This window comes from Chrysemys picta, chromosome 8, assembly GCF_011386835.1.
Source record: "Chrysemys picta bellii isolate R12L10 chromosome 8, ASM1138683v2, whole genome shotgun sequence".
Classification (NCBI taxonomy): domain Eukaryota; kingdom Metazoa; phylum Chordata; order Testudines; family Emydidae; genus Chrysemys; species Chrysemys picta.
In genome coordinates, this window is record NC_088798.1 from 58,522,899 (window position 1) to 58,549,516 (window position 26,618).

Below are 26,618 nucleotides of genomic sequence, written 5' to 3' on the forward strand. Positions count from 1 at the left end.
CACTCCCCTGAGGGCACTCGCAGCCGGCCAGCAGAGGCAGAACTGTCCATCAAGTGGATATAGACAAATAAATCAGGGGACACACTGGGGAATTCTCTGAATCAATCGAACATCAGGTTTGTGACTGCAAGGAGAGGGCAACAATAAATCCTCTCTCTGGGTACAGCTGTCCATTTACAATTTGTATCAAGCTCGTTTATTTAAAACGTTGGCTTAATTTAACCTCTCTTCTTTAGACTGCCATAAGGGACCTAATATGACCATTTTTGCCTGTAATAAATTTAGCTCCTACTTCCTTTGCCATTTGATTCTCTTAAATTAGTTTTAACTAATATCTTGTGGTAGCTCCTAAAGCCCACAACCAGGTTGGACCCCTATGTTAGGCATTGTACAAACACATAATAAATGACCGTCCCAGAGAGGCGTTATCTTCCCAACCCATTTGTACCTTGTTCCAAAATTCTAGTTTTCTCCTTCATTTTGAATTAAACTCAGTGCATCAGAAGAGGAATTTTTCCATAGATTTTAGGGTTATTCTTCCTTTTACATTTTAAAAACAAGTAATGGATTTTTCAGCCATCAATATGCACAGAGGAATGAGGAACCCTTCAATCTGTGTAGAGAATACTCCCTTCCCCACCTAGCAATCTCTTCTTCCACCATGTACAAAGGACGTGTACACAATTCACAGGATTGGAGGAAAAGGTGATGAAAGTGTCCTAGACTACTTTGTATTAGCTCTTATATTATTGCTAGCAAAAATATAGCTGCACCACTGTTCAAAAACAGAAAAGATGTTTCTTAAATGTAGAGAAGATCGAAGAAGGAAGCAATCAGCATGTAAAGATGAATATACAAGAATTAGCAGACACCTGTATGCCTTATTTTCTACACAAAATACTTAGATAATTCCAGTTTCATACTTATTTAATACCCTTGCTCTTCAAAATTCAGTTTAAAATTATTAACTTAAAAACAAGTTTGACAATCATTATTGTTAAGTTTTCCACCTGATGAGACAGAAGATAAATCTGGCAAGCTGATTCTTCCCCTACCACACAGGACATTTCACACAAATGCTGCAATTCTAGCTGTATAACTCATTGTTACACAGTCTGGACATTCAACCAGCCATACTGTTCAATATAATTGTTCATTTTTACTGTTGGTATTGAAGGTGCAGAGAATTCAGCCTTAGTTTGTTTTTGTTTATTTTTAATTAGAAGGGGGCTGATTTGAAACATCTGTAGGTGCTTTAGAATATCTTGTAAAGGGACATTTTTGTGTGGGTATATAAGGGAAATATTATGGCTCTTAGTTAAGACAAGACAGATTCTTCCCTCTTAGCACGTGAGCAGTTTGGGTATGACTCTAACGCAAGACATCAACTAGTACACATTAGTTGTGTCTCAAAACTGGTTCTTGGAAACAGCATCCCACAATATTCACATGACTTGTGTTTCATGAACAATTAAAACTAGCACACTGACAAATAGCATATTTGCTGTTACTGTCCATTATTCAGAAACCAGGCTTAGAGAAATAAGATTTTGGAATTGACATTGTCCTTGAGTAAGGGCATTATATGGTCATAGATTTAGGAGGTCATCAGCTATTCATTTAAGCATAAACTGTCAAACCTGCAAAAAACAGTGGAAAAAAGAAGCTAAAGATTAGCTATTGAAGTTAACTCAGGAAATATAGAAATAACTAGACTATGATTTAGATATATCACAACGAGCACAGACAAGACCTCAGTGTCACTCTGAAATCACATCCCAGACATTGTCCTACTGCATTCACATCATTGTCATACCACTTGCATACCACAGAGACCAATAATTATTGGATATTACGACTGAATCCTCTTCTCTGTGCTTACAGATGAAATTTTACCGGCTCCATAATTGGACTGGTTCCTCTAACAATCATGAATAAGCTCCATGGATAGATGCAAACTGAACAGTATGCAGTTACAGAACAGAGATGCACAAAAATAATCAGATTTCAGTAAGAGGGCGCAGAACTCATTTGCTTTAAATAATTATTTCCACTGTTTGAATCACTTCTCAGATAATTAACTTTCATTTTGAACAATCCAAAAGCATACTTTGTTGTCTGTGTTCATAAAAAAACATTCAGAAAAGTAAATAGCTATTATATAACTCCTCTTCTTGCCATGACAGAAAATTGTACTTAACATTTCACATTAGATATGCTTCCCACGCATTTATAGTGAAATAGTTAGTATTAATTTATTAGACAACAGACTGTAAGGCTGGGCTTTCTGCTCCCCTTTCCCTTAGCTATGCTGCTGTGGTTCTTCAACCAACTGTGCAAGTCTTTAATGCTATAAATAACTAAAATATGTTATACATTTGTCACTTGTAGATTTGAAATCCATATTTAGTTGTGTACAAACATGGCATTGTTTCAATTTGACTTACTTCCCACAAACTTAGTCAGATCAATCTGTGAAAGGATCACAAGCAATAGTAAGCAGGATGAAATATTTGTTTACTATCAAAACAAAATGCAATTCTGCAGGGAGGAAGAGAAGACATTACCACCACCAGATCTCTTCATCTGAAGATAAGAACTAGTAATTACTTTGTTTTGATAACTAAAAAACCTGCAGCCCTTGGGTTACAAAATTCACTTTTATTGAACAATCATGTTTGAATACATCTCTAACTTCTACAGCCTTTGAGCTAGTTGTACTGGTACACAGGCAAATCAGACTATTTCTGCCTGCATGCGAGTGTCAGACGACACAAAACAGGATGTACAATGTGACTTTATCAACAACTAATGTTTTACACCATGGCTAATTTTGAAATTGCATTACTGCTTCCACTAATACCCAAGGTTATATCCTGCAACAATCAGATTGTCTGGTGCCAGACATTCTCCCCACAAGTACATTCTCATTTTGCTCCACGACTTGACCTTAGGAAAAATTCTAAACAAGTATACAGCTCAGTGCTAAACTGCTCTCTTCTGTACTCTGTTCACACTATCCTTCTGGGAAAAAAAACCTCCACTATGTTCTGCAATCACTTACACATTAAGCTGATACTACTAAAAGGAAAGAGGGAGAGGAAAGTGTTATCGGTGTAACTATGTTGTTAAGCACCACTTTGCGTAGTACTATACAAGACACAAGACAACAATCATCTAATCTCCCAGCACTGTCTTGTAACAGTTTCAATATGAAGGATGAAGATCTTTTGGATATGATGCATCTTCCATAGGAATGATGGCCTGATTTCCCCATTGATACCTGACAAAACCAACTTTGGTGGTACCCACTAAAACTAAGAGCAGTCAATTGTTTCTCAGCCACTAGTTGTTCTCAGACATCCTGGAGATAACATGTTTATGCTTCAGGAGTGATGCTACACAGAGAATGACACTGGCATCAAAGACCACTTGTTCCTAACCATGTAGACTAGGACCAAGTTGTGGAGTCTGGTCAGGGGGATTCATTCTTTCAGGGGGATAAAATTAGTGTCCTCTAGAGTGAAACCATGAGGACATGACAGGTTTGGATTTAATCAAGAATCTGTGAAGCCCTTTGAAGTACTTTGAGTTGTGTTAGGTAGAGGTAATATAGCAACTGTGTATTCAAATATTGCAACCATTAAGAGCACAAGACGTGTTTGGACTGTCAAGTATTTCTCTGGAGGGAAAGCAAGATCCTGGCTGGAGAGTAATCTTCGCTTAGAGGCAAGTAACAGGAGTAACTACTGTGAGATGCTTTGAGCAAATAGAAGAGAAGGCAGAACTACAGAAAGACAAATAAAACACTAATCCACTATTTAGACACTGGTCAAGAGCCTCAAGTTTCATGATGTTTCAACTTAGAGCATATACTGCTGCTAAAAACAAAATCAGAGCCTGGGAATAGGCTGGGCATACAAGTCAGGTTTATTTTAGGAGGTTACATACCAGGGAGGGTTTGAGAAAGAATAGGAAATAACACTGGGTCTTGTACTGCAGCCAGATTGCTAAAGATTTTAATATCCTTTTCCAGACTCTCATCAACCTTTACTATAAATAATAGAGATGCCAGTTTAATATACAGCAGTAACTATGGAGCCACGGGACCAATCATATCAGTATCTTCCAGGCCTTTAGTAATTCATTAATAGTAATCAGAAACCCTGCTGGCAAGGGGTGCAAATGAAGCACAGTGCACATTTGTGTTCTGTACTTGACTACTAGCAACACAAAAGGTTTAAATGTAGATTGTTCCATGATAACATCTTTGTATTTGTTGGATCCTAGGGTACTTTAAATTGAACATCCTGTATTTGACTTGTATAGTCTCAGTACAAAGGGTTTCAACCTGCACTGCTAAGCATAAACATCTTGACATTTTAACATTTGTTTGGGGGGGGGAGGGGGGAGAATCGTAGGGTATTTTAACTAGTGCTTCCTGCCAGCAAATTTGTAAAACGGCTGGTTTTAAAAGCCTATGTTTTTTCCTCAGAGGGAATTATAAATTGGTGCTAATCAGAACTCTTTACATAGGGACATTCAACAGTTGCAATCACCAGAAAGGAAGGATGAATGCAGACACTAAAAATTTTCATCTGTTCATCACTTTTCAACCTGCTGCCGAATCTCTGATGGAATCCCATGCCAGCCACTTGACAAAGGGGACTGTAAACAATAGCACATTCTGAAACCTAATCTGTAGGGCTGTTTCTGACAACAGCGTTCACAGCTGAACAGAGCTGTTCTTTTAAGGAGTGGGGTGGGAGATGGGGAGAGAGCAGAGGCTGTGCCAGGAGTTTGGCTTTACCTACATAGGCACTCTCTCTCTCTCTCTCTCTCAGAAGTTACTCTGTTTTCATTATTCACTTGCAAAGAGTTGATTGCAGAGACAGCTCCGAGCAGCTTCTCAACCCTGAGACACTGGGTCTCAGACATCGTTATATTCCTTTGCTTTGTTGTCAGCTACAGCTTCACAGTAACAGGCAAGCAAAGCACTCGTATAAACGTGATTTGCAGCACCTAAAAATTGGAGCGCAACACCACTTCTCCCCAGTGTCTGAGGGGAGACACTCCCCCCCCCCATGAACTTCCAAAAGTCTGGGGCATGCCACTTAAGAACTGAGGCAACGACTCTGATTTCCAGCCTCTTCGCTCCCCCCCGCTCCGCGTGCGTCCAGAGCGCATGAAGTTGAACCAAAGGCTTGCGCTGGGTCACAGCTCTCCAGGGCAACAGCGTGCCCGAGGGGAGAGGGGGCGGGCAGTTACCCGGTGAACACGGGGGGAGCGGCGGCGCTAGGCACAGCGAGGGCGGGGGGTTACCCGGTGAACACGGGGGGGGGAGCGGGGGCTCTAAGCACAGCGGAGGCGGGGGTTGCCCGGTGAACACGGGGGGCGGCGGCGCTAGGAACAGCGGTGGCGGGGGGTTGCTCGGTACCCCCGGGGGCCGGCGGCGCTAGGCACAGTGGGGGGTTGCCTGGTGAACACGGGGAGCTCCTCACCATAGACCCGGGCCCAGCCTTGCTGCTGGCACACCGACTCCAGCAGGATCCGGTCCATCACGCCCGCAGCGGCTCCGTCCAGCTCCTCCGGCTCCTGCCCCGCGAAGGGCTCCTGCCCCCAGGGCGCGGGCTCGCCAGGGGCGCCCGGAGGCGGCTCCATGCTGCTGGGGGCGGGCCCCTCGCTCGCTCCGGCCCGGACCCGGCTGCTGTCCACTTGCTCCCGGTCACTGCACGTCTCGGCCCGGGTCCATTCCTCCGGCCCCGCTCGCTCCCGGCCAGGCCCGGCCCCGCGTCTCCTCTCCGGCCGTGGTTCGCGAAGGGGCTGCCGCTGGCTCGCGCTCACTCTCCGGCTGCGGCCGCTCGGCTTCTCCCAGAGACCCGGCGGCGGCGGGCGGCATCCCAGGGAGATAGGCAGGAGCAGCGGAGAGCCGAGCGCCCGGCCGCATGGACAAGCGGTGGCGGCCGGAGCAAAGCCTCCGCTAGCCCAAAGCAATCGCCCGCCGAGCTATCCACATGCATCCAGGCTGCTGCTGCCTTGAGAAGGGGAAAGGTTCGGGGACGGGACACACCAGCTGCAGGGGTCCTGGGGTTACACCACAGGTAGCAGCTCAGCGCCCGCTTGTAAGTGTCAGGTAATCCCAAACCAACGCCCCCCTCCCCATCCGCAATATGGGGAGGTCCCGTCCAAATCCTCCCTTTGCATCTCAGCCCCTCCTCCCCCGTCTGCTCCATGCACTGAGAAGCCCAATAGCCCAACTGGATTGTCCCTGGCCTAGCGCACTGAGAGGGAGGGAGGCTCCTCATTGGCAAGTCATTTCTCACTCCCGGTTTCCCCGACATATCCCTCATTCCAAGTGTCACGTTGCCCTGGGGCATCCCTGAAGCCACACAAATCAATGGCACAAGCACCAGCCTCACAGCTGCGAAAACTTTCCTTTCATACATAGTCCGTGCTACGTTACCCGGGCATGAGCCATCTGGGAAGGGCACTGCTGTAATGCAGTCTGCGTAGGACAACATCTGGAGGCGGGTCAGACACAGAAGCTAGGGCAGAATGTGGGGTCTTTGTAACGATGCCCATTATCCAAAATGTTAAGTAGTCATTGCAGTTAAATACCTGCTAACAACAACTAAGGGTATGTCTTCACTAGCAAGGTGGCTGTGTAGTCACGGCTAGGGTGACCAGATAGCAAGTGTGAAAAATTGGGACGGGGTGGGGGGTAATAGGCGCTTATATAAGACAAAGCCCCAAATATCGGGACTGTCCCTATAAAATCAGGACATCTGGTCACCCTAAGTCACGGCACCAGCCTCCACAAGAGTAGCTATCAGCTCTGGTGCACTGTCTACACTGGCGCTTTACAGCACTGAAACTTTTTTTTCACACCCCTGAGCAAGAAAGTTGCAGTGCTATTAAGTGCCAGTGTAGACAAGCCCTAAGTAAGGGAAGAAGATTTTTAAATAGTCTCACCAGCAGTCCCTTCCTCTCTATTGCTCAAATTTCATTCCTGGCTCTTGTAAGATCACTATTTCACTAATGCTCCAGTAGTCATAGAGTCTTCGACTTCTAGGTTAGGCAAGACCTGAATTTTGAATGTAAAAACCAAGCATAGCCAAACTATTTTTATTAACGAGAGAGAGAGATACAAAACAATCTTTCAGTTTTTCTTTAATAATCATAAAGAAGTAAAAAAAAAAAATAACACGGAGAAACCCCTTCTTTTGCAGATTCCTTAAGCAGTATGTCACATAAAACATATAACATCAGTTTCTGATCTGCACTGGCTGCTCTGCCTGTAGATTTCCAGTTGATATTCAGGAAGTTGGTTTTAACTTATACAATCTTAACTAGTTTGAGATGGTTATTTGCAGTCCACTGCCACATTTAAAAACATCTATTTAACTGCAATTACATGCTTGGGCTATATGTTCCATACCCTCCCCAAATGTTTGAAAGAAAAGATGCAATTTGGAGTAAAGGTGGGATGGAAAGGTCATTTTATTGCTATTAATGGAGGTAGGCTTTGTTGTTTGTTTGTCCTGAATGTCCATATACTTCACTGATCTCATTAAGTGTATAAGAAGGTGTATAAAAGTGCCCATGGCTTAAGATGGATGCTTAAGAAATTAAAATAAATGGTGTGTATATATATATATATACACACACGCAGTAGTCTTTCTTTTCTTGAACTATACATTGTAATTTCAAGTTTCTTTTTATGTCTGCTTTCTGTTCCTTCACTATAAATCTATGGTTAACAGTTTATGGCTACCCAGTGATCAATACAAACTGGGTGATTTAATCCACTCACATAGATTCAGCTATTATCTCTGTGCTGATGATTTACAAATCTGCCTGTCTCTCCAACCTTTTTTCCTGGGTGGCTCACCCACACCTCAAGCTCAACAGGGCCAACGAGGGGGAGGGGGGGAAGCCAGGCCTGGAATTTTTTCGGGCCCCCCAGCAAGGGCGGACCGGCTAAACAGGGCTGATGAGAGGGGGTGGGAAGCTGGGCCCCGGGCCCCCTTCTGGACCACCGGGACCCGGAAATTTGTACCGGCTTTCCCCCCCTCTCATCAGCCCTGCCTAACACTGAGCTGTTTGTACAGAATTCATTCCTGCACCAGCACAGGGACAAAGGAAAAGCAGCTTGCACTGGCACAGACTAGGTAGGCCAGCTATGAAGACTGACCTATCTTGCATCTCTGCTTCAAAGGCCCCTACAGAACATCCCTTCTTTACTCCTGCTCACCCCACCTGAGGACATGCCCTCCATCTTGGCTCCTGTGTGACCTGGGCACTGGGAGTGGGGAGTGTTCATGCCAGCCTTGTGAGCCCTTTATGCTAGCCTAGTTGGCATAAAAAGACTGTAGTGCAGTGATGAATAGGGACCCTAATTTTTCATCCTAAATCATCTCCACTCCACACCTACTCCATTACTATTGACCCCACACAGACACACCCTCCCTCCCCCTTATCCAGGCTCATAACCTAGGGTCATTAAACAGTAAGGTCTTCAATGCTTCCCCCTAATTTCTCCCCCAAAGGCTGCTTCTCCCTTTCAACCTTCCAGAGACTGATGTAAGTTCCTTGCCCAACAGCAGCTCAGTGGTCCCTTCCCCTGCTTCCTACCAGCTGCCTCTCTCTCTCTCAACAGCAGCTGGCAGCAACTCCAGCTCACTGCAGTGAAAAGCTGAGAGGTAGCTGAAGGGGAAGAGACAGGAGCCGCTGTGGCAACTGAGAGCAGAGGAGAAGCAGGCAGGGAAGGAGGGAAGGATGTGGTTGTTGAGCTGCTGCCAAGAGAAAGCAACAGCAGCATTTTAAATAGCTACCTAGTGCTGCCCCATCTTCCTGCGACATTATTTGGAGCACCGGTTACTCAGCACTGTCCTGGCCACATCAGGACTGGTTGATGGTCTGGGTTTAATCAACACACTCTTTTAAAATTTTAAACGGGAGTTCTAGTCATAAGAACATAAGCACGGCCATACTGGGTCAGACCAATGGTCCATCTAGCCCAGTATCCTGTCTTCCGACACTGGCCAATGCCATATACTTCAGAGGGAATGAACAGAACAGGACAAGCATTGAGTGATCCATCCCCTGTCGTCCAGTCCCAGTATCTGGCTGTCAAAAACCATGATGGGGATGGTCAGGTCTAGTGGTCAGAGCCAGAGATCAGCACCAGAATTAGGAATCCAGAGCATGGTGGCCGTGGAAGTGAAACCGAAGTGAGAGCAGGGCTGGAGCAAGAGCAAGGCTGGAGCAGGCTAAGGCTTGAGGAGTCTGTTGCCAATATCAGACAAGAAAGATTCCCAAGCCCTAGAGCAACAGCAAACAGAGTAAGATGCTCATCCTCTGGTGAGCTTTATAGACCTGCCCTGAGTGTCACCAGACTAGTTCCTGGCTTGTGGATTTGTGGAGCCACAGGGTGACTCCTCATCTTACATTGGCAGTCAGAGGTTTAGGGACACCCAGCGCATGGGGTTACATCCCTGACCATCTTGACTAGCAACGACTGATGGATCTGTCCTCCAGGAATTTATCTAAATCTTTTTTTAATCCAGTTATACTTTTGGTCTTCACGACATCTTATGATAATGAGTTCCAGAGGCTAACTGTGCAATGTGTGAAGAAGTACTTTACGTTTGTTTTAAACCTGCTGCCTATTAATTTATTGGGTGACCCCTGGTTCTTGTGTTATGTGAAGGGGTAAATAACATTTCCTTATTCACTTTCTCCACACCATTCCTGATTTATAGATCTCTATCATTTCACCCCTTAGTTGTCTCTTTTCTAAGCTGCACAGTCCCAGTTTTTTTAATCTCTCCGCATGTGGAAGCTGTCCCATACCCTTAATCAGTTTTGTTGCTCTTCTTCATACCTTTACCAATTTTAATATATCTTTTTTTAGATGGGGAGCAACCAGAACTGCACACAGTATTCAAGTTGTGTGTGTGTACCATGGATTTATAGAGTGGCATTATGATATTTTTTGTTTTATTATCTATCCCTTTCCTAATAGTTCATAACATTGTTAGCTTTTTTGACTGCCACTGCACATCAAGCAGGTGTTTTCAGAGAACTATCCATGATGACTACAAGATCTCTTTCTTGAGTGGTTACAGCTAATTTAGACCCCTAATTTTGTATGTATAGTTGGGATTATTTTTTCCAATGTGTATTGCTTTGCATTTATCAACAATGAATTTCATCTGCCATTTTGTTGCCCAGTCACCCAGTTTTGTGCGATCCTTTTGTAACTCTTCACAGTCAGTTTTGGATTTAACTATCTTATTCTTGAATAATTTTGTATCACCTGCAAACTTTGCCACCTCACTGTTTACCCCCTTTTCCAGGTCGTTTAAGAATATGCTGAACAACACTGATCCAAGCACAAATAATTGGGGGACTCCACTATTTGCCTTTGTGAGAACCAACCATTTATTTCTATCCTTTGTTTCCTATCTTTAACCTGTTCCTGATCCATGAGAGGACCTTCACTCTTATCCCATGACTAGGGCCCTACCAAATTCACGGCCACGAAAAATGCGTTTCGGACCATGAAATCTGCTCTCCCCCCATGAATTCTGGTCTTTTGTGTGCTTTTACCCTATATCATGTAGATTTCATGGGGGGAGACCAGTGTTTCTCAAATTGGGGGTCCTAGACCCCAAAGGGAGTTGCAGGGGGATCACAAGGTTATTTTAAGGTGGGGTCGCAGTATTGCTACCCTTACTTCCAGGGGCGGCTCCAGGCACCAGCACAGCAAGCGCATGTCTGGGGCGGCAAGCCGCGGGGGTGGCGTGCCAGTCGCCATGAGGGCGGCAGTCAGGCAGCCTTCAGCGGCATGCCTGTGGGAGGTCTGCCGGTCCCGCAGCTTCGGTGGCGGGTACACCAAAGGTGCGGGACCAGCAGATCACCCGCAGAAACGCCACTGAATCCACATGACCAGCAGACCGCCCGCCAGCGTCCTGCCAAAGGCTGCCCGACTGCCGTGCTTGGGGCGGCAAAAAACATAGAGCCGCCCCTGCTTACTTCTGTGCTGCCTTCAGAACTGGACAGCTGGAGAGTGACAGCTGTTGGCTGGGTGCCTAACTCTGGAGGCAGCACCTCGCCAGCAGCGGTGCAGACGTAAGGGTGACAATATCATACCATTCCACCCTTACTTCTGCACTGGGTGGCCAGAGAGTAGCAGCTGCTGACTGAGTTACAGCTCTGCAGGCAGCAGCGCAGAAGTAAGGGTGGCAATACCATACCATGTCATCCTTGATTCTGCGCTGCTGCTGGCAGTGGCTCTGGGTGCTCCAGCTGCTCAGTTCTGAAGGCAGCGCCGCTGTCAGCAGCAGCTCAGAAGTAAAGGTAGCAATACCACAACGCCCTCTACAATAACCTTGCAACACCCCCACAGCTCCGTTTTGGGTCAAGACCCCTACAATTCCAACATCATGAAATTTCAGATTTAAATAACTGAAATAATGAAATTTATGATTTTTAAAATCCTATGACCATGAAACTGACCAAAATGGACCACGAATTTGGTAGGGCCCTACCCAGGACTGATTACTTGGTTTAAGATCCTTTGATGGAGCCCTTGTCAAAGGTTTTCTGAAAATCCAAGTACACTATATCAATTGGATCACCCTTGTTCCCATGCTTGTTGACACCCTCAAAGAATTCTAATAGATTTCTGAGGCATGATTTCTCTTTACAAAAACCATTTTGACTCTTTCCCAAATATTGTGTTCAACTATGTGTCTGATAATTGTTATTTATTATTGTTTCAACCAATTTGCCGGGTAATGAACTTAGGCTTACTGGCCTGTACTTGCCAGGAACTTCTGGAGCCTTTAAAAAAAATTGGCATTACTTAGCTATCTTCCAGTCATCTGGTACAGAGACTGATTTAAAGAGGGCCATCCTTAGGCATATGCAGCATATGTGGCTGTGTAGAGTGCCTGAAAATTTGGGGACCACCGGGATCATAGGCGGCAACTTCTCATCTTGCCAGGGGGTGCTTGACCCCACCACCTCCATTCCAGGCCCCGCCCCCACTCTACCCCTTCCCCCAAACCCCTGGCCCTGCCCCTGCTTCACCCCCTCCTCTTCCCTGTCTCCTCCCCCTCTGTCCCAGAGCTTGAACGCCGTGAATCAGCTGTTCGCGGTGCTCCGGAAGCACTAGGAGGGAGGGGGAGGAGTTGGTAAGCACGGGGCCGCTGGCGTGCGAGAGGCACGGGGGGTGGGGTGGGGAGGGGGGAGCTTGGTGCTGGTGGGTGTTCCGCACCCACTACATTTTCCCTATAGGTGCTCCAGCCCCGGAGCACCCACCCACAGAGTCTGCACCTATGACTCCCGCACACCCAGCACGTGCTGCAGTCTCCTTACTAGGCAGAAGGCAGGGGCCATAATCACAGAGCCAAATGCGCCAGCATAGGGGCACCAGTTGAATAATACTGCATAGGGCCCCATAAATCCCAAGGACGGGCCTGGATTTAAGTGATAGGTTACATACTACAGTTGTTCTGCAATTTTATATTTGAGCTTCTTCAGAACTCTTGGGTGAATACCATCTTGTCCTGGTGACTTATTACTTTTTAATTTAACAATTTGTTCAAAAACCTCCTTTAATGACATCTCAATCTGGGATAGTTCCTCAGATTTGTCACCTAAAAAGAATGACACAGGTGTGGGAATCTCCCTTACATCCTCTGCAGTGAAGACATGCAATTAATTCATTTAGCTTTTTTTTGCAAAGGTATTGTCTTCTCTGAGTGCTCCTTTAGCACCTTGATCATCCACTGGCCCCATTGATGGTTTGTCAGGATTCTGGTTTTTGATGTATGTTAAAAAAAATTGCTATTAGTTTTTGTATCTTCTGCTAGTTGTTCTTCAAATTATTTTTTGGCCTGCCTAACTATACTGTTACACTTGACTTGCCAGAGTTTATACTTTTCTATTTTCCTAGTAGGATATGACTTCCCTTCCGATTTTTAAAGGATGCCTTTTTGCCTCTACTCACCTCTTTTACTCTGTTGTTTTGCCATGGTGCCTTGGTTTGGATCTTGTTTATTTGTTTGTTGGGTTTTCTTTGGTCCTCTTACTGGTTTTTTTTACTTTGGGTATAATTTAGTCTGAGCCTCTATTATTGTGTTTTTAAATAGTTTCCACACAGTTTGCAGGCATTTCACTCTAGTGATTATTCCTTTTAATTTCCATTTAACTAGCTTCCTCATTTTTGTGTATTTTCCCTTTTTGAAGTGAAATGCTGCTGTGGTGGGTTTCTTTGGTATTTTATCCCCTGCCAAGATATTAAATTTAATTACATTATGGTCGTTATTACCGAGCAATTCAGCTATATCTTGGACCATCAGCTTATCCCTACAATGACTAACAGACAGAGTAACAGAAAACAGAACAAATTATTTATTTATCTGTTCCTAAGAGCAAGAATCTTGTTTTTGACAGTCAACATAGTATAAAACACTTTTGGTGCAATATAAATAATAAAATAAATAAATAAAATAATAAAATAATAATAATAATAAAAAGAAGAATAATGTCAGGGATGATAAAAATAGTAAAGCTGACTTTGCAGGCCTGATGGTAGCAAAAATAGATGTATACAGTAAATAAAGATGTCCTAGAAATCAGAGACACCAGGATTTCATACTCATCAGCTCAGCTGTTTTGAGTTGGGAGTCTACTCTGCCAATAACGCATGGGGGATTTACGCAGGCATAAATTTATAGTAATGCAAGCCACATGCATGGAATTCCCTATATGTAAGTGGGAGAACAGACCCCTTAGCTGATGTACTATGTTAACATCAAGTTTATCAGGGAACCTACAATAGGGCTGGAGTCCTAGTCAAACTTAGATTAAACTCTGAAGAGACCTGTATATCTATTTCAGGGGTGGGCAAACTTTTTGGCCCAAGGGCCACATCTGGGTGGAGAAATTGCATGCAGGGCCATGAATGTAGGAATGGGGAGCAGGAGGGAGTGTGGGATGTGGGAGGGAGTGCAGTGTGCAGGAAGTGGCTCAGGGCAAGGGGTTGGGATGGAGGAGGGGTGAGGGATGTACGAGAAGGCTCAGGGCAGGGGGTTGGGGAGCAGGAGGGTGCGAGATGTATGAGGGGGCTCAGGGCAGGGAGTTGGGGTGCAGGAGGGTGTGGGGTGTACAAGGGGGTTTAGGGCAGGGGGTTGGGTGCGGGGTACGGCAGGGGGCTCAGGGCAGGGGATTTGGGTGCAGGAGGGGTGCGGCTGGGGGCTGAGGGCAGGGGGTTGGGGTGCGGGCTCCGGCCTGCTGCCGCTTACCTGGAGCAGCGCAGAGGTGGCAGCAGCATGCAGTGGGGCTAAGATAGGCTCCCTATTCCCGGACAATGGGAGCTGCGGGGGGCAGTGCCTGCAGGCAAGGGCAGCGCGCGGTGCCCTCTGCACCCTCCCCCCCCCCAGGGGCCACAGGGACGTGGTGCCAGATGCTTCCGGGAGCGGCATGGGGCCCACAGCACCATGGGGATGGCAATCCCACGGGCCGGATCCAAAGCCCTGACAGACCAGATCCGGCCCGCTGGTCATAGTTTGCCCACCCCTGATCTATTGCCATTAAATCCAATAGTTCCACATCTTGAAGCAGAAAATGAGATACACAATCCTGAACTGAAAAGATAATACTTCAGACCATCTTCCTGGGAAGAGATTTGATATATTCAGGGGCGACCATCCCTCAGCTGAGGGATCTGAACTCCTTATGGATGAACCTTACCCTGCTACCAAGATCTGAGACTCCTCCTGGAACGGATATTGGGCCTGATTCTAATCTCATGTATGCTGCTTCAATTCTACCTACTTCAATGGAGCCACTTCTTCCTGATTACACTGGAGTAATTGAGGCCACATTCACACCCTGAAGCCTTCAGGGAGAGTCCTCTGTTCTCCTTGCCCCTGGAACCAAGATCTGAAATCTCCAGGGGAAAAACCTTCTTTGAACTGGGATGGAGGATAACACACAAACTGATTAAAAAACCTAATGCTAGAGGAGGTTAAATATTAAAGAACCACGTCCCAGTTCTAGCTGCTGCTGTTCCCTTCATCTCATGCCAACTGCCTCCAGGATACACATGCTGACAGAATTTCTACCTCACAAAAGAAGCTGCAGTGTGTGTTTTTTTTTTTTAATTCAGGCTTAGTGCTGGAATAGGAAGCAGGGAAATAGAACAACAGCAATAAGGGATTGCTCCTACTCTCACTGAACTCAATGTCAATGCTCCTATTGACTTCAGTGATGCATAGATGAGTCCTAACAAAGCTTGATGTATCTCCAAATTATATGTACAAAAGGCTTGTTCCTCCCATTCCACCTTCCATTCCTAAGAAGGTATTTTCATAACATGGCTTCTCCACCCATGTTTTGTTTTAACCTCCAAATGTTAGTAAGTCTCAAATATTTTATGCCACATACTTAGCCCCATGGTGTCATTTTAGCAAAATTATAGTTTTCACTAATGGACAGAACAGGATCTTCAGGGTAACCTCTGGTCTGATTTCATCAGGATCTTTCTCTTTCTCTCTCTCTCTCACCTACTCACACTCATGTACTTTTGTAGCTCTCAGCTGTTCCCCATTGCTCAGCATCTTCCCCCTTCCAACCTTGTGTGTCCCACTATGTTAAGGTGATAGTGTCCTGCTTGCTAGGATGTGAAAGCAGACACCAGTCCTGAAAACGTTAGCCGAGAATATTCCCCGACGAGCAAAGGTATGGGAGCCATTGTTGGAGTGGGTGCAGCCAACACTTTTTAACGTGTCCTTTCACTCTAACACATGGGTGGTACGCCCCAAGGAATGGTGGGTGGACCAAATTCATCCTAATTGTAGTATGTACATAAAAGGATTGAAACAACAATTCAATTGGTGGGTGAGGGGACACACCTAAAATCGTCGTCAGAAAAGAGGATTGTGGGCAGCGGGGAACACTATGCTGGGTACATGGAATCGGGGGAACGAGTGGGTAACCAAACAATTAGTAAGTCAAAATGTGAAATTTCAACAACAAATTAATGAATTAGTGGCACAGCAACTATCAGCAGTTGCCACAGGGTGGAGGACAGCAGTAGAAGTAAACTTGCAATTAACTCATTGGGCAGGGGACCTGGTGACATGAGAGGGGGATAGCATCAGAAGATTAACATGGGAAAAAGTTTATGTAGGTATTCAAAATGCTCAGTTAATAATGTTAATGGATATTGTGAGAGATGCTTGGTCAGAATAATGGCCTTCAGTATTAAATCAGGAGGCTAGCCCATATTTATCCACAATTGCAAAAACATACCCATCTACCTGTAGAGACAGTTCTTGTGTAATTGTTACTATGATACCAGGGGAAGGAAATGCAAATAAGGTGGTCCCCTTGAACCCTATGGGAGTAACTAGGGAAGGGGGAGCGCGTTGGGAGGCACTAGGAAATATGTGGGGGAGCGGAATGGGGTAAATTGGACTGTCATCACATTAAGCAGTTGTAAACCAGACAGTCTCTATGCAAACGAATAAATGGACACAAATCAGACATCAAGAATTGTAACATTCAAAAACCAGTAGGCGAACAGTTCAATCTCCCTGGACACTCAATAACAGACTTAAAAGTGGCAATTCTTCAACAAAAAAAACCTTCAAAAATAGACTCCAATGAGAAACTGCAGAACTGGAATTAATTTGCAAATTGGACACCATCAAATTAGACCTGAATAAAAACTGGGAGTGGATGGGTCACTACAAAAAGTAATTTTCCTTCTGCTGATACTCACACCTTCTTGTCAACTGTTGGAAATGGGCGACATCCATCTTGATTGCATTGGCCTCGTTAGCACTACAAAAGAAATTTTCCCTCCCTTGGTATCCACTCTTTCTTGTCAACTGTTGAGAATAGGCCACTTTCACATTACTTGAATTGGCCTCGTTAGCACTGACCTCCCACTTGGTAAGGCAACTCCCATCTTTTCATGTGGTATAATATATATTCTTCTTACTGTATTTTTCACTCCATGCATCTGATGAAGTGGGCTGTAGCTCATGAAAGCTTATGCCCAAATACATTTGTTAGTTTCTAGGGTGCCACAAGGACTCCTCATTGTTTTTGCTGATACAGATTAACACGGCTACCACTCTGAAACTTGTGATAACTTGCTCTCTCAACACTTGGATCTCCTCTGTTTCGTGAGCTCATGATAACATGCCTCAACGGCACGAGTGGTGACCAAACCTCCATCTCAGTAGGAAGGGGTGAAACTTTTTAGGGGGAGCGGGGGAAGGGAGGGGTGGTGCAGATCATACACTGAAACAGGGAAGTAGAGATGGGATTTATTCCTGCTTGGAAAATAAGATGAGCCTCTTGACTCACCTACAGGTCCATTCAGTTTGGTGAACATGTTACTTCCTTGTAGTTTTGCATCATTTCATCTCACCTTGAAAGTGAAAGTGTCAGGAACCTACAGATGGAAAAAAGAACTAGTCAGAAACAATTAGCTTGATATTAAGCCCAATGGACTTGTTTTGGTTTATTTGTCTCCTTTTAATATGTGCTGCCTTCCTGATGGAATGTTGCTGCCCTTACCTTTTAAAGTAAAGCATCCAGCCTCCAGCAACCTTCACAATAGATCAGTAAAATCCTTTCGTTAAATCCTCTTTAACAAGTAAAGGCAAGAATAATTTGACAGACCCGACAGTCTTCTCTTCACACGTTGGTTCCCAAGGAGATGTTGGACTGTCATCTAAAACATGGCTTTTTAACTGGCCCTTTCTGTGAGAAAGCTGGTACCCAAGACATTCTGGAGTTGATGGCAGGAGATGCTGAGATAATGTCCCAGGAGTCTTGCCTGTGTATGTGTGAGTGAGGAGGTTCTAGAATGCGGAGCTGAGTTGATGAAATGGATTCATTGGCTAGAGGTCAGCCAGAATAGTTTGGGTTTTGCCTTCAGTCCAGAAATGAAGTTAACAAGAAACTATCAAGTTGTGTGTCCCTATTTTTCCATAGGGCTCCAGTGAGGTGCAAGTTAGAGAAAGACTTGACTTGAAGTCTGAGAACTGAGTAATCACGGAAAATCCAGGTTAGTAGGAACACAAGTTTCTCTGTCCTCTAATGGGTTTCCTACAATGACGGTAATGTTAATTTACTCTTTTTATCTCTACTATTGCTTTCTGTGTTTCCTGTACATATGTTTTCTCTTCCTTTGCTATGGTGACTAAAGACTGGGACAAACGTTTACATTTATCTTCTGTTAAGATAAAGAGAAAGCATTGCTTGCAAATACAGTGAACAGAAACACAAATAGCCTCATTTGGTCTGCCCCTGAGATGTACTTCACTAAAAATAGATGCATGAGGGACATCAGAAGCTCCACTCTGCCATGAACAGTTTATAACCAGAACCGAATGGCGATGGCGGCATCTATAAAACAGAGGTGATCAGAAAATGAAAATCCAGCAAAAAAAAAAAAAAAAACAGGAGGAGAACTTGCACATTTCTCTCTCCCCTCCCCACATTTCCCAACCAGCTCTCACTTAAAAAATAAACAAACAGAATATGGAGCACAAGGCAGCAGCTTCAAGGAGGTGGTGGCAGAAAGGGACAGAACACATCCTAGCTGAGTAATCCATGCAAATGGCATTGTCTTTGTCCACCTCCAGTAGCTAGACCATGTATAGAACTTTTTTAGCCAATGAACCCAAGTCCTGTTAAGTCAGTGGTTCTCAAACTTTTGTACTGGTGACACCTTTCACATAGCAAGGCTCTGAGTGTGACCCCCCTAATAAATTAAAAATACTTTTTAATATATTTAACACCATTATAAATGCTGGAGGCAAAGCAGGGTTTGGGGTGGAGGCTGACAGCTCATCACCCCCCATGTAATAACCTCGCGACCCCCTGAGAGGTCCCAATCCCCAGTTTGAGAACCCCTGTGTTAAGTCAACCCACGGCCATAGGCGCTGACTCCATGGGTGCTCTGGGGCTGGAGCATCCACGGGGAAAAAATGGTGGGTGCTCTGCACTCACTGGCAGCCCACCATCAGCTCCCCCCCCAGCGCCTCCTGCCCGCTGGCGGCTCCACAGATCAGCGCGTCCCCATCCATCCCCGCGCCTCCCGCCCGCCCACCGCGAACAGCTGTTTTGCCGTGTGCAGGAAGGCTGGGAGGGATGAGGGGGGAAACTGAGGACACAGCGCACTTGGGGGGAGGGGGCGGAACTGGGTGGGAAGTGGTGGGGAGGCAGGAAGAGTGGGGCGGGGCCTTGTGAGAAGGGGTTGAGTAGGGGCGGGGCCTGGGGCAGAGCCAGAGCACCCCCCTGGCAGTTTGAAAAGTTGGTGCCTATGCCCAAGCTGCTTACACTTTTACTTAGATTGTAAACTCTTTAGGGCAGGGAGCTTCTTGTTCTGTTTGTACAGCACCTAGCACAATGGGATCCTGGCTCATGACTGGGGCTCTTAGGCATTACTATAATTGAGCCTTGTTTAGAATGAAAAGTGCGAACCCCCGATTTGTGTGGGAGAGGAGGAATTGAGTGTTGAAATGGGAATTTGTAATCCATCATGAAGGGGTTGTTCAGAGGCATGGGTGGCACCAATTCTTTAGCCTGCAAAGTCTGACCAGGATCTAGGGATCCAAAGAGAAGATTTAGGAGATGTGCATGATACTGAGCCAGAGACAGTGAAAGCATCAGTGTAGGAAAAAGTTTTAAGTAGGGCTGTCAAGCAATTAAATAATTAATCACGATTAATCATGCTATTAAACAATAATAGAATACTATTTATATAAATATTTTTGTGTTTTCCACATTTTCAAATATATTGATTTCAATTACAACACAGAATACAAAGTGTACAGTGCTCACTTTATATTTATTTTTTATTCTAAATATTTGCACTGTAAAATAAAAGAAACAGTATTTTTCAATTCTCTTAATACAAGTACTGTAGTGCAATCTCTTTATCATGAACTTACAAATGTAGAATTATGTACAAAAAAGTAACTGCGTGCAAAAATAAAACAAAATGTAAAACTTTAGAGCCTACAAGTCCACTCAGTCCTACTTCTTGTTCAGACAATCGCTCAGATAAACAAATTTCTTTACATTTGCAGGACATAATGCTGCCTGGTGCTTGTTCACAATGTCACCTGAAAGTGCGAACAGGTGTTTGCATGGCACTGTTGTAGCTGGGATTGCAAGATATTTACGTGCCAGATGCGCTAAAAATTCACATGTCCCTTCATGCTTCAACCACCCTTCCAGAGGACATGCGTCCAGGCTGACGACAGGTTCTGCTCAATAACTATCCAAAGCAGTGCAGACCAACGCATGTTCATTATCATCATCCGAGTCAGATGCCACCAGCAGAAAGTTGATTTTCTTTTTTGGTGGTTCAGGTTCTGTTATTTCTGCATTGGAGTGTTGATCTTTTAAGACTTCTGAAGGCATGCTCCACACCCCGTCCCAATCAGATTTTGGAAGGCACTTCAGATTCTTAAATCTTGGGTCGAGTGCTGTAGCTATCTATAGAAATCTCACATTGGTACCTTCTTTGTGTTTTGTCAAATCTGCAGTGAAAGTGTTCTTAAAATGAACAACATGCTGGGTCATCATCCGAGACTGTTATAACATGAAATATATGGCAGAATGCGGGCAAAACATAGAGCAGGGGACATATAATTCTCCCCCAAGGAGTTCAGTCACAAATTTAATTAATGCATTATTTTTTTAATGAGCGTTATCAGCATGGAAGCATGTCCTCTGGAATGGTGGGAAAAGCATGAAGGGGCATATGAATGTTTAGCAGATCTGGCATGTAAATACCTTGCAATGCCAGCTACAAAAGTGCCTGTTCTCACTTTCAAGTGACATTGTAAATAAGAAGCAGGAAGTATTATCTCCCGTAAATGTAAACTAACTTGTTTCTCTTAGCGATTGGCTGAACAAAAAGTATGACTGAGTGGACTTGTAGGCTCTAAAGTTTTACATTGTTTGGTTTTTGAGAGCAGTTATATAACAACAACAAAAATCTACATTTGTAAGTTGTGCTTTCACGATAAAGAGATTGCACTGTGGTACTTGTATGAGGTGAATTGAAAAATACTATTTCTTTTGTTTATCATTTTTATAGTGCAAATATTTGTAATAAAAATAATATAAAGTGAGTACTGTATACTTTGTATTCTGTGTTGTAACTGAAATCAATATATTTGAAAATGTAAAAAAGCATCCAAACTATTTAATAAATTTCAATTGGTATTCTATTGTTTAACAGTGCGATTAAAACTGCGATTAATGACGATTAATTTTTTTGAGTTAATCACGTGAGTTAACTGCGATTAATCAACAGCCCTAGTTTTAAGCATTTCATAAGAAACACCTGCTTGTAAATGCCACGTGTGGACACCATGTCAGAGTCCCATAATCAGAATTGTACTTTGCTTTTCCATTTCAGGTCCTCTTTGAGTGAAAAGGTCTCCAAGGAGTCTGCAGATATGAATTAAGCCTCACAACTCATTCTGTCAAACAGGATCATTATTACCCCGCCATTTTACAAATGAGAAAGCTGTGATTTACCTATGGTCACGTGGCAATACAGTGACACAGGGAGAAATCAGCAGTTTGGACTCCAGGCCCCTTCCTTGATGCACCACATACACATGCTCTCCTTCTTACACAGTGATTTATCTTTAGGGATCTGCCAGCACTATGATGATAACTCAGGTCATTCCCAGACACGGCAGACCAGGAGCCAGAGGGCCGATGATTAAGGCTATGTTTTAGTCACGGGTATTTTTAGTAAAAGTCATGAACAGGTCATGGGCAGTAAACAAAAATTCACGGCCTGTGACCTGTCCATATATGTGACTTGTACTATATACCCCTAACTAAATTTTTTCGCGGGGGAGGGTTTGCTGTGGGTGCTCATGGGGGGCAGCCAGGGGGTGCCACGGGTGCTTGGGGAGGGGGCACTGTGGATGCTCAGGGAGGGGCAGTCTGGGGGGTGCCGCAGGTGCTTGGGGGGCACAGTCTGGGGGCCATTGGGGGGGAGATGGCAGGGCTGGCAGGCTCCCTACCCGGCTCCTTGAGGCTCCCCGGAAGTGGTGACATGTCCCTACTCCCTCCCTCAGCTCCTAGCTCTGCACGCTGGCCCCCCAAGTGCTGGCTCTGCAGCTCCCATTGGCCGGGAACCAGAGCCAATGGGAACTGCGGGGGCAATGGCAGCACGCAGAGCTAGGAACTGAGGGAGGGAGGGACATGGTGCTGCTTCCGGGGAGCTCCCCCAAGTAAGCACCATCCAGAGCCCTCACCGCCTCCCACACCCAAACTCCTGCTGCTGCTGGGGGTGGAGCGGGGGGGGATGGGGTGGCCCAACACTGCCCAAGCAGCAGCCAGTGCAGCTGGCCCAGGGGTTGCCCGAGCTGCTCAGGCAGTCCCCGCACCAGTCGCACCGGCCACTGCAGAAATCACAGAGGTCCCCAAAAGTCACAGAATCCATGACTTCCGTGACAAACTCGCAGCCTTACCTATGATTTTGATATCTGTCTATGGTGTTACATGGCCCTCATTACTGTAGCATCTGAACACTTCATATTCTTTAATATATTTATCCTCACAACACCCCTGTGAGGTAGAGAGCTGTGTACCAAATACCATTATGCTAGTCCAATACAGTAGAACCTCAGAGTTATGAACAGGAATGGAGATTCTTCTATGCAGAAGAAAAATGCTGCTTTTAACCATCTTAATTGAAATGAAACATACACAGAAACAGTTTTCTTACTGTGTCAAATCTTTTTTTTAAACTTTCTCTTTGTTTTTTAGTAGTTTATGTTTAACACAGTACTGTACTGTATTTGCTTTTTTTTTTTTTTTTTTTTTTTAATCTCTGCTGCTGCCTGATTGGAATCTTCCAGTTCCAAATGAGGTGTGTAGGTGACTGGTCAGTTTGTAACTCTGGTGTCCATAACTCTGAGGCTCTACTGCGTATATAATATTTCCAAAGGGACTGTATTGGTTTCCCAGGCACTGTTAATGTCTGTAAGGAATACTAGATAACCAAGTCTTACCAATACTCTTTGAAAAGAGAGGGAAGTGCCTAATGTGATTTAGAAAAAAATGGAGTGCTGTTATAGCCAAAGAAGTGACATTTTTGGGGATCAAATTTGCTCAGCTGGCCAATCAAAAGAAGAATTTTTCTAACTCCCGGCACCCCAGCATCTGAAAATCCAGCCATGTTCTTTTTGCCTCCCCAGTAATAAAGATTCTGCACTTTGAATGCAGCTGACAATGTTGTTAATATGAGAGGCAGGAGAGAATCCAGTTCACTCTGCCTGTAGCTGTATGGGCTCGGCAGGGCAGGGAGGAGTAAAGGACTTTGTTCATAAGGGGAGCGGCTATAACTCAAAGACGCAGGCAGCAGACGATTAGAGGCTGCCATTTTTATGGCCACTTTTCTGACCTTCATTGCAATTTTAAGTAGTGGTTAATAAAAATGATACAAAATAAATAAACTGAGCCTTTGCCTAATTAAGCCGCTTTACTGAATGCAGTGGGACAAATTTATCCTTGCTGTAATTCTACTGAAGTCAGTAGTGTTGCACTGGGGATGAAGTTGATCCTGTATTATATTCCTTTTAAGTTGTTTCAAGTGCTAACATGCAGTACTGACAACCTTGTTTCCTAGTACACTAGCCAAGAAATGCTGGCTCAGTCCCCAGATAGTCCTCATAAGCTGATTCACAGTCGCTCCTGGAAAACTTTATTTGACAGTCCCTGCTTTTATTCCAGGTAAAATAGCAGTAAGACCCTCCACTGGTTAGAGGAGGGAAGCATAAAAGCTACAGTGAAAACGTCCGAGTACTCACTGGCCAGGTAACAATACAGAGCCTTTCATATCTATGTCCCTGGTTTATGTGCAGTCCACAGTGGCAGGGACAGAAAACCATTATTACTGGATGGCTGCTTATTGCTGGTATGAAATGAGCTGGTGGACTTCTAATGGAAGATTGCAGCAAAGGAAGTGTCCAGTACATACCACAGAATGGGCCACAGAGACTGAATGCTTCTCCCAGCCCTTGAAGTGACCTGCCTAGGTAGAGGATAATGCATGTTGGTGGGACAGCATGGGGGATGGCTTGATTACACAGATGCTGCCCACGCCAGTACCTGTTCTGTGGATAGATATAGGGCTTTACATTCAGACACCAGAATCAACGCTCCTACCCTCTGAGGAGATAAGAGTGGGGAGCTGCAGAGGGATAGGCAGCCTGGCACAGGAGTAAGCCAGGGTGCAGAGAAGAGGTACTTGGGATGAAATCAGAGGGTCTGATCAAGGTTCTGTGAAATTTGGGCCTGAGTCTCCTGCTAATCCACCAGCCTATATCAGTTGTGCAGGCCTGTCCCACTTAGGGGACAAAGCTGCAGAGATGGGGGCCTGGGAACCTCATAGGATGTCTTCCTCACTGCACAGCATTTTCCAGGGAAGGGCATGATCTGAGTCATATGCTTGGAACATTACTTCTCACATGGCCATAACTGATATTTTAAAACCCAATTGCTTCAGATTAGAGATAGCATATGTTCCTCAAAGAGGACTCCCTCCAGGCCACATATGATATTTTAAAACCGTACACCCTGGGATCAGGGCCACCCAGAGTGGGGGCAAATGGGGCAATTTGCCCCAGGCCCACATGGGCCCCCAGAAGAATATAGTATTCTATAATATTGCAACTTTTTTTATGGAAGGGGCCCCTAAAATTGCTTTGCCCCAGGCCCCCTGAATCCTCTGGGCGGCCCTGCCTGGGATAATGAAAAATTGGAAGAAGATCTGAAAATAATCAGTTGAAAACCTCTCCTCCCCACCCCATTAATATAACAAGTAAATGGCTGAACAGATTTTCATGCACATTCTCTTTTGCTTTCGGGGATGAGATCAAGCACAAGATGTTTCAGAACAAAAGGAAGATTTTCCTCAGAGAGTTGTAAGCAAGTGTAAGTTAGATTTTAGAATGAAAGCTCCCCCGAGGGAAAAGATGGTCTCGTGGCTGAATCAGAGGATTGAGAGTCAGCAGACTTGGATTTCATTCCTTCCTGGCTCTGTACAGACTCACTCTGTGACCTCTGGTAAGTTGATTAACTTCTGTTTCTCAGTTTTCCCGTCTGTAAAACTGGCACTTCTCTGCTATAAATGATGGTGCACACTAATCGTATCAGTTATAGCTGATGACACTGTCACATATTCCTGCAAAGAGACTGGTGGAAGCACAGTATTTCACTACAAACATAGGCCTTGTCCACACTTGTCCTTAATGTTCTGCTATATGCATTTAAAACTTGTTCTGTATCACCCTCTAGTGACTGAAAAGGGCACATCAGATTCAGTGGGTGGCTCCTGTGACTCTCAATCACTGCAGCACACAAAGAGCCAAAAATCTCTCTGTGCTCCCGCTCAGAAGTGCATCACCATTACGGTGACCAGACAGCAAATGTGAAAAATCAGGACATGGGGTGGGGGTAATAGGAGCCTATATAAGAAAAATACCCTAAAATTGGGACTGTCCCTATAAAATCGGGACATCTGGTCACCCTAATCACTGTCCACCTGCTGCCAGCCTTGAATAAGCAACACTAGAAGAAACAGGCATCCAGCATCGGCCCTCTGCTCAAACTGAATTATTGCTTTTAAATAGGATTGCATGCCTCAGCCGCCCATCTGTCTACTTTCCCTACAAATATCTCTGAGCTGTCTTCCCCGCTGCTCTTTATGCATGGACCACTCACCTCAAGCCAATACCCTCTCCACCTTCAAATCCTTTCTCAAGGGCCATTACGATTGGGATGCCGGTAGGGAATTGCCAGCTGATAATGCAATGGGGATTGCCAATCTAAATAAAACAGGTATCTTATAGTAATTAAAAATATCTCTAAGTGCCTTAATGTTGCCAAACTGTGCTCAGAGCTAATCTACGTAACCATTGACACCTCCTCATCTATTATTGGGAGTGGACTACATCCACCCTGATTGAATTGGCCCTGTCAACACTGGTTCTCCACTTGCGAAGTAACTCTCTGCTCTCCATGTGTCAGTATATAATGCCTGCATCTGTAACTTTCACTCTATGCATCCGAAGAAGTGAGGTTTTTACCCACAAAAGCTTATGCCCAAATAAATCTGTTAGTCTCTAAGGTGCCACCAGACTCCTTGTTGTTTACGTAACCATTGTTACCTTTGTCACCTTCTCCCATCCCCTCCTTTTGTTGGTTATATTCACTTGTAGTGTCTTATCTTAAAACAGGCTGGGCTCTCTTTGGGGCAGGGACCACATCTTTCCATGTTCATACAGTCCCTAACACAACCCTGGCACATTGACCATGATGCAAATACATCATAATAATAACACAATAGTATCCAACTGAGACTGCGGGGGGAATATAGATAGGCATAAGACCTACTCAGGGGATCGTCAATTAACACAAATGGTGAGGACGACACTGGCTTCATGTCTCACTTGAGAGATGGCATTTTCAGAACCACAGTGCCCTCTTGCTTAAGTTCAAAGGCAGCAGGAAGAGCACCACCCAGTGGAAGTTCACACAAT

General features: G+C 44.9%; 1 protein-coding gene and 1 long non-coding RNA gene across 6 annotated transcripts in view; one reads left to right on the forward strand and one right to left on the reverse strand.

Annotated features, from left to right (window-relative positions):
* RASAL2 (RAS protein activator like 2) overlaps nt 1-5,882 on the reverse strand; it is a 273,501-nt gene extending 267,619 nt beyond the window's left edge. For 3 of the 5 annotated variants that reach the window (XM_005304210.5, XM_065554538.1, XM_065554537.1), the window contains exon 1: nt 5,502-5,881. In XM_005304210.5, the coding sequence (XP_005304267.2) occupies nt 5,502-5,661 (160 nt within the window). In that variant the 5' untranslated portion in view covers nt 5,662-5,881. Of the gene's footprint in view, nt 1-5,501 lie in introns of all 5 variants that reach the window. The other 2 variants (XM_005304207.5, XM_042851221.2) reach the window with 2 other exon arrangements.
* A 102-nt stretch (nt 5,883-5,984) lies between these two features.
* LOC103305967 (uncharacterized) lies at nt 5,985-23,531 on the forward strand. Its single transcript, XR_508542.4, has 3 exons — nt 5,985-6,122; nt 18,028-18,100; nt 21,473-23,531. It is a non-coding gene; the product is annotated as an uncharacterized LOC103305967 (long non-coding RNA).
* Nucleotides 23,532-26,618: the final 3,087 nt, after the last annotated feature.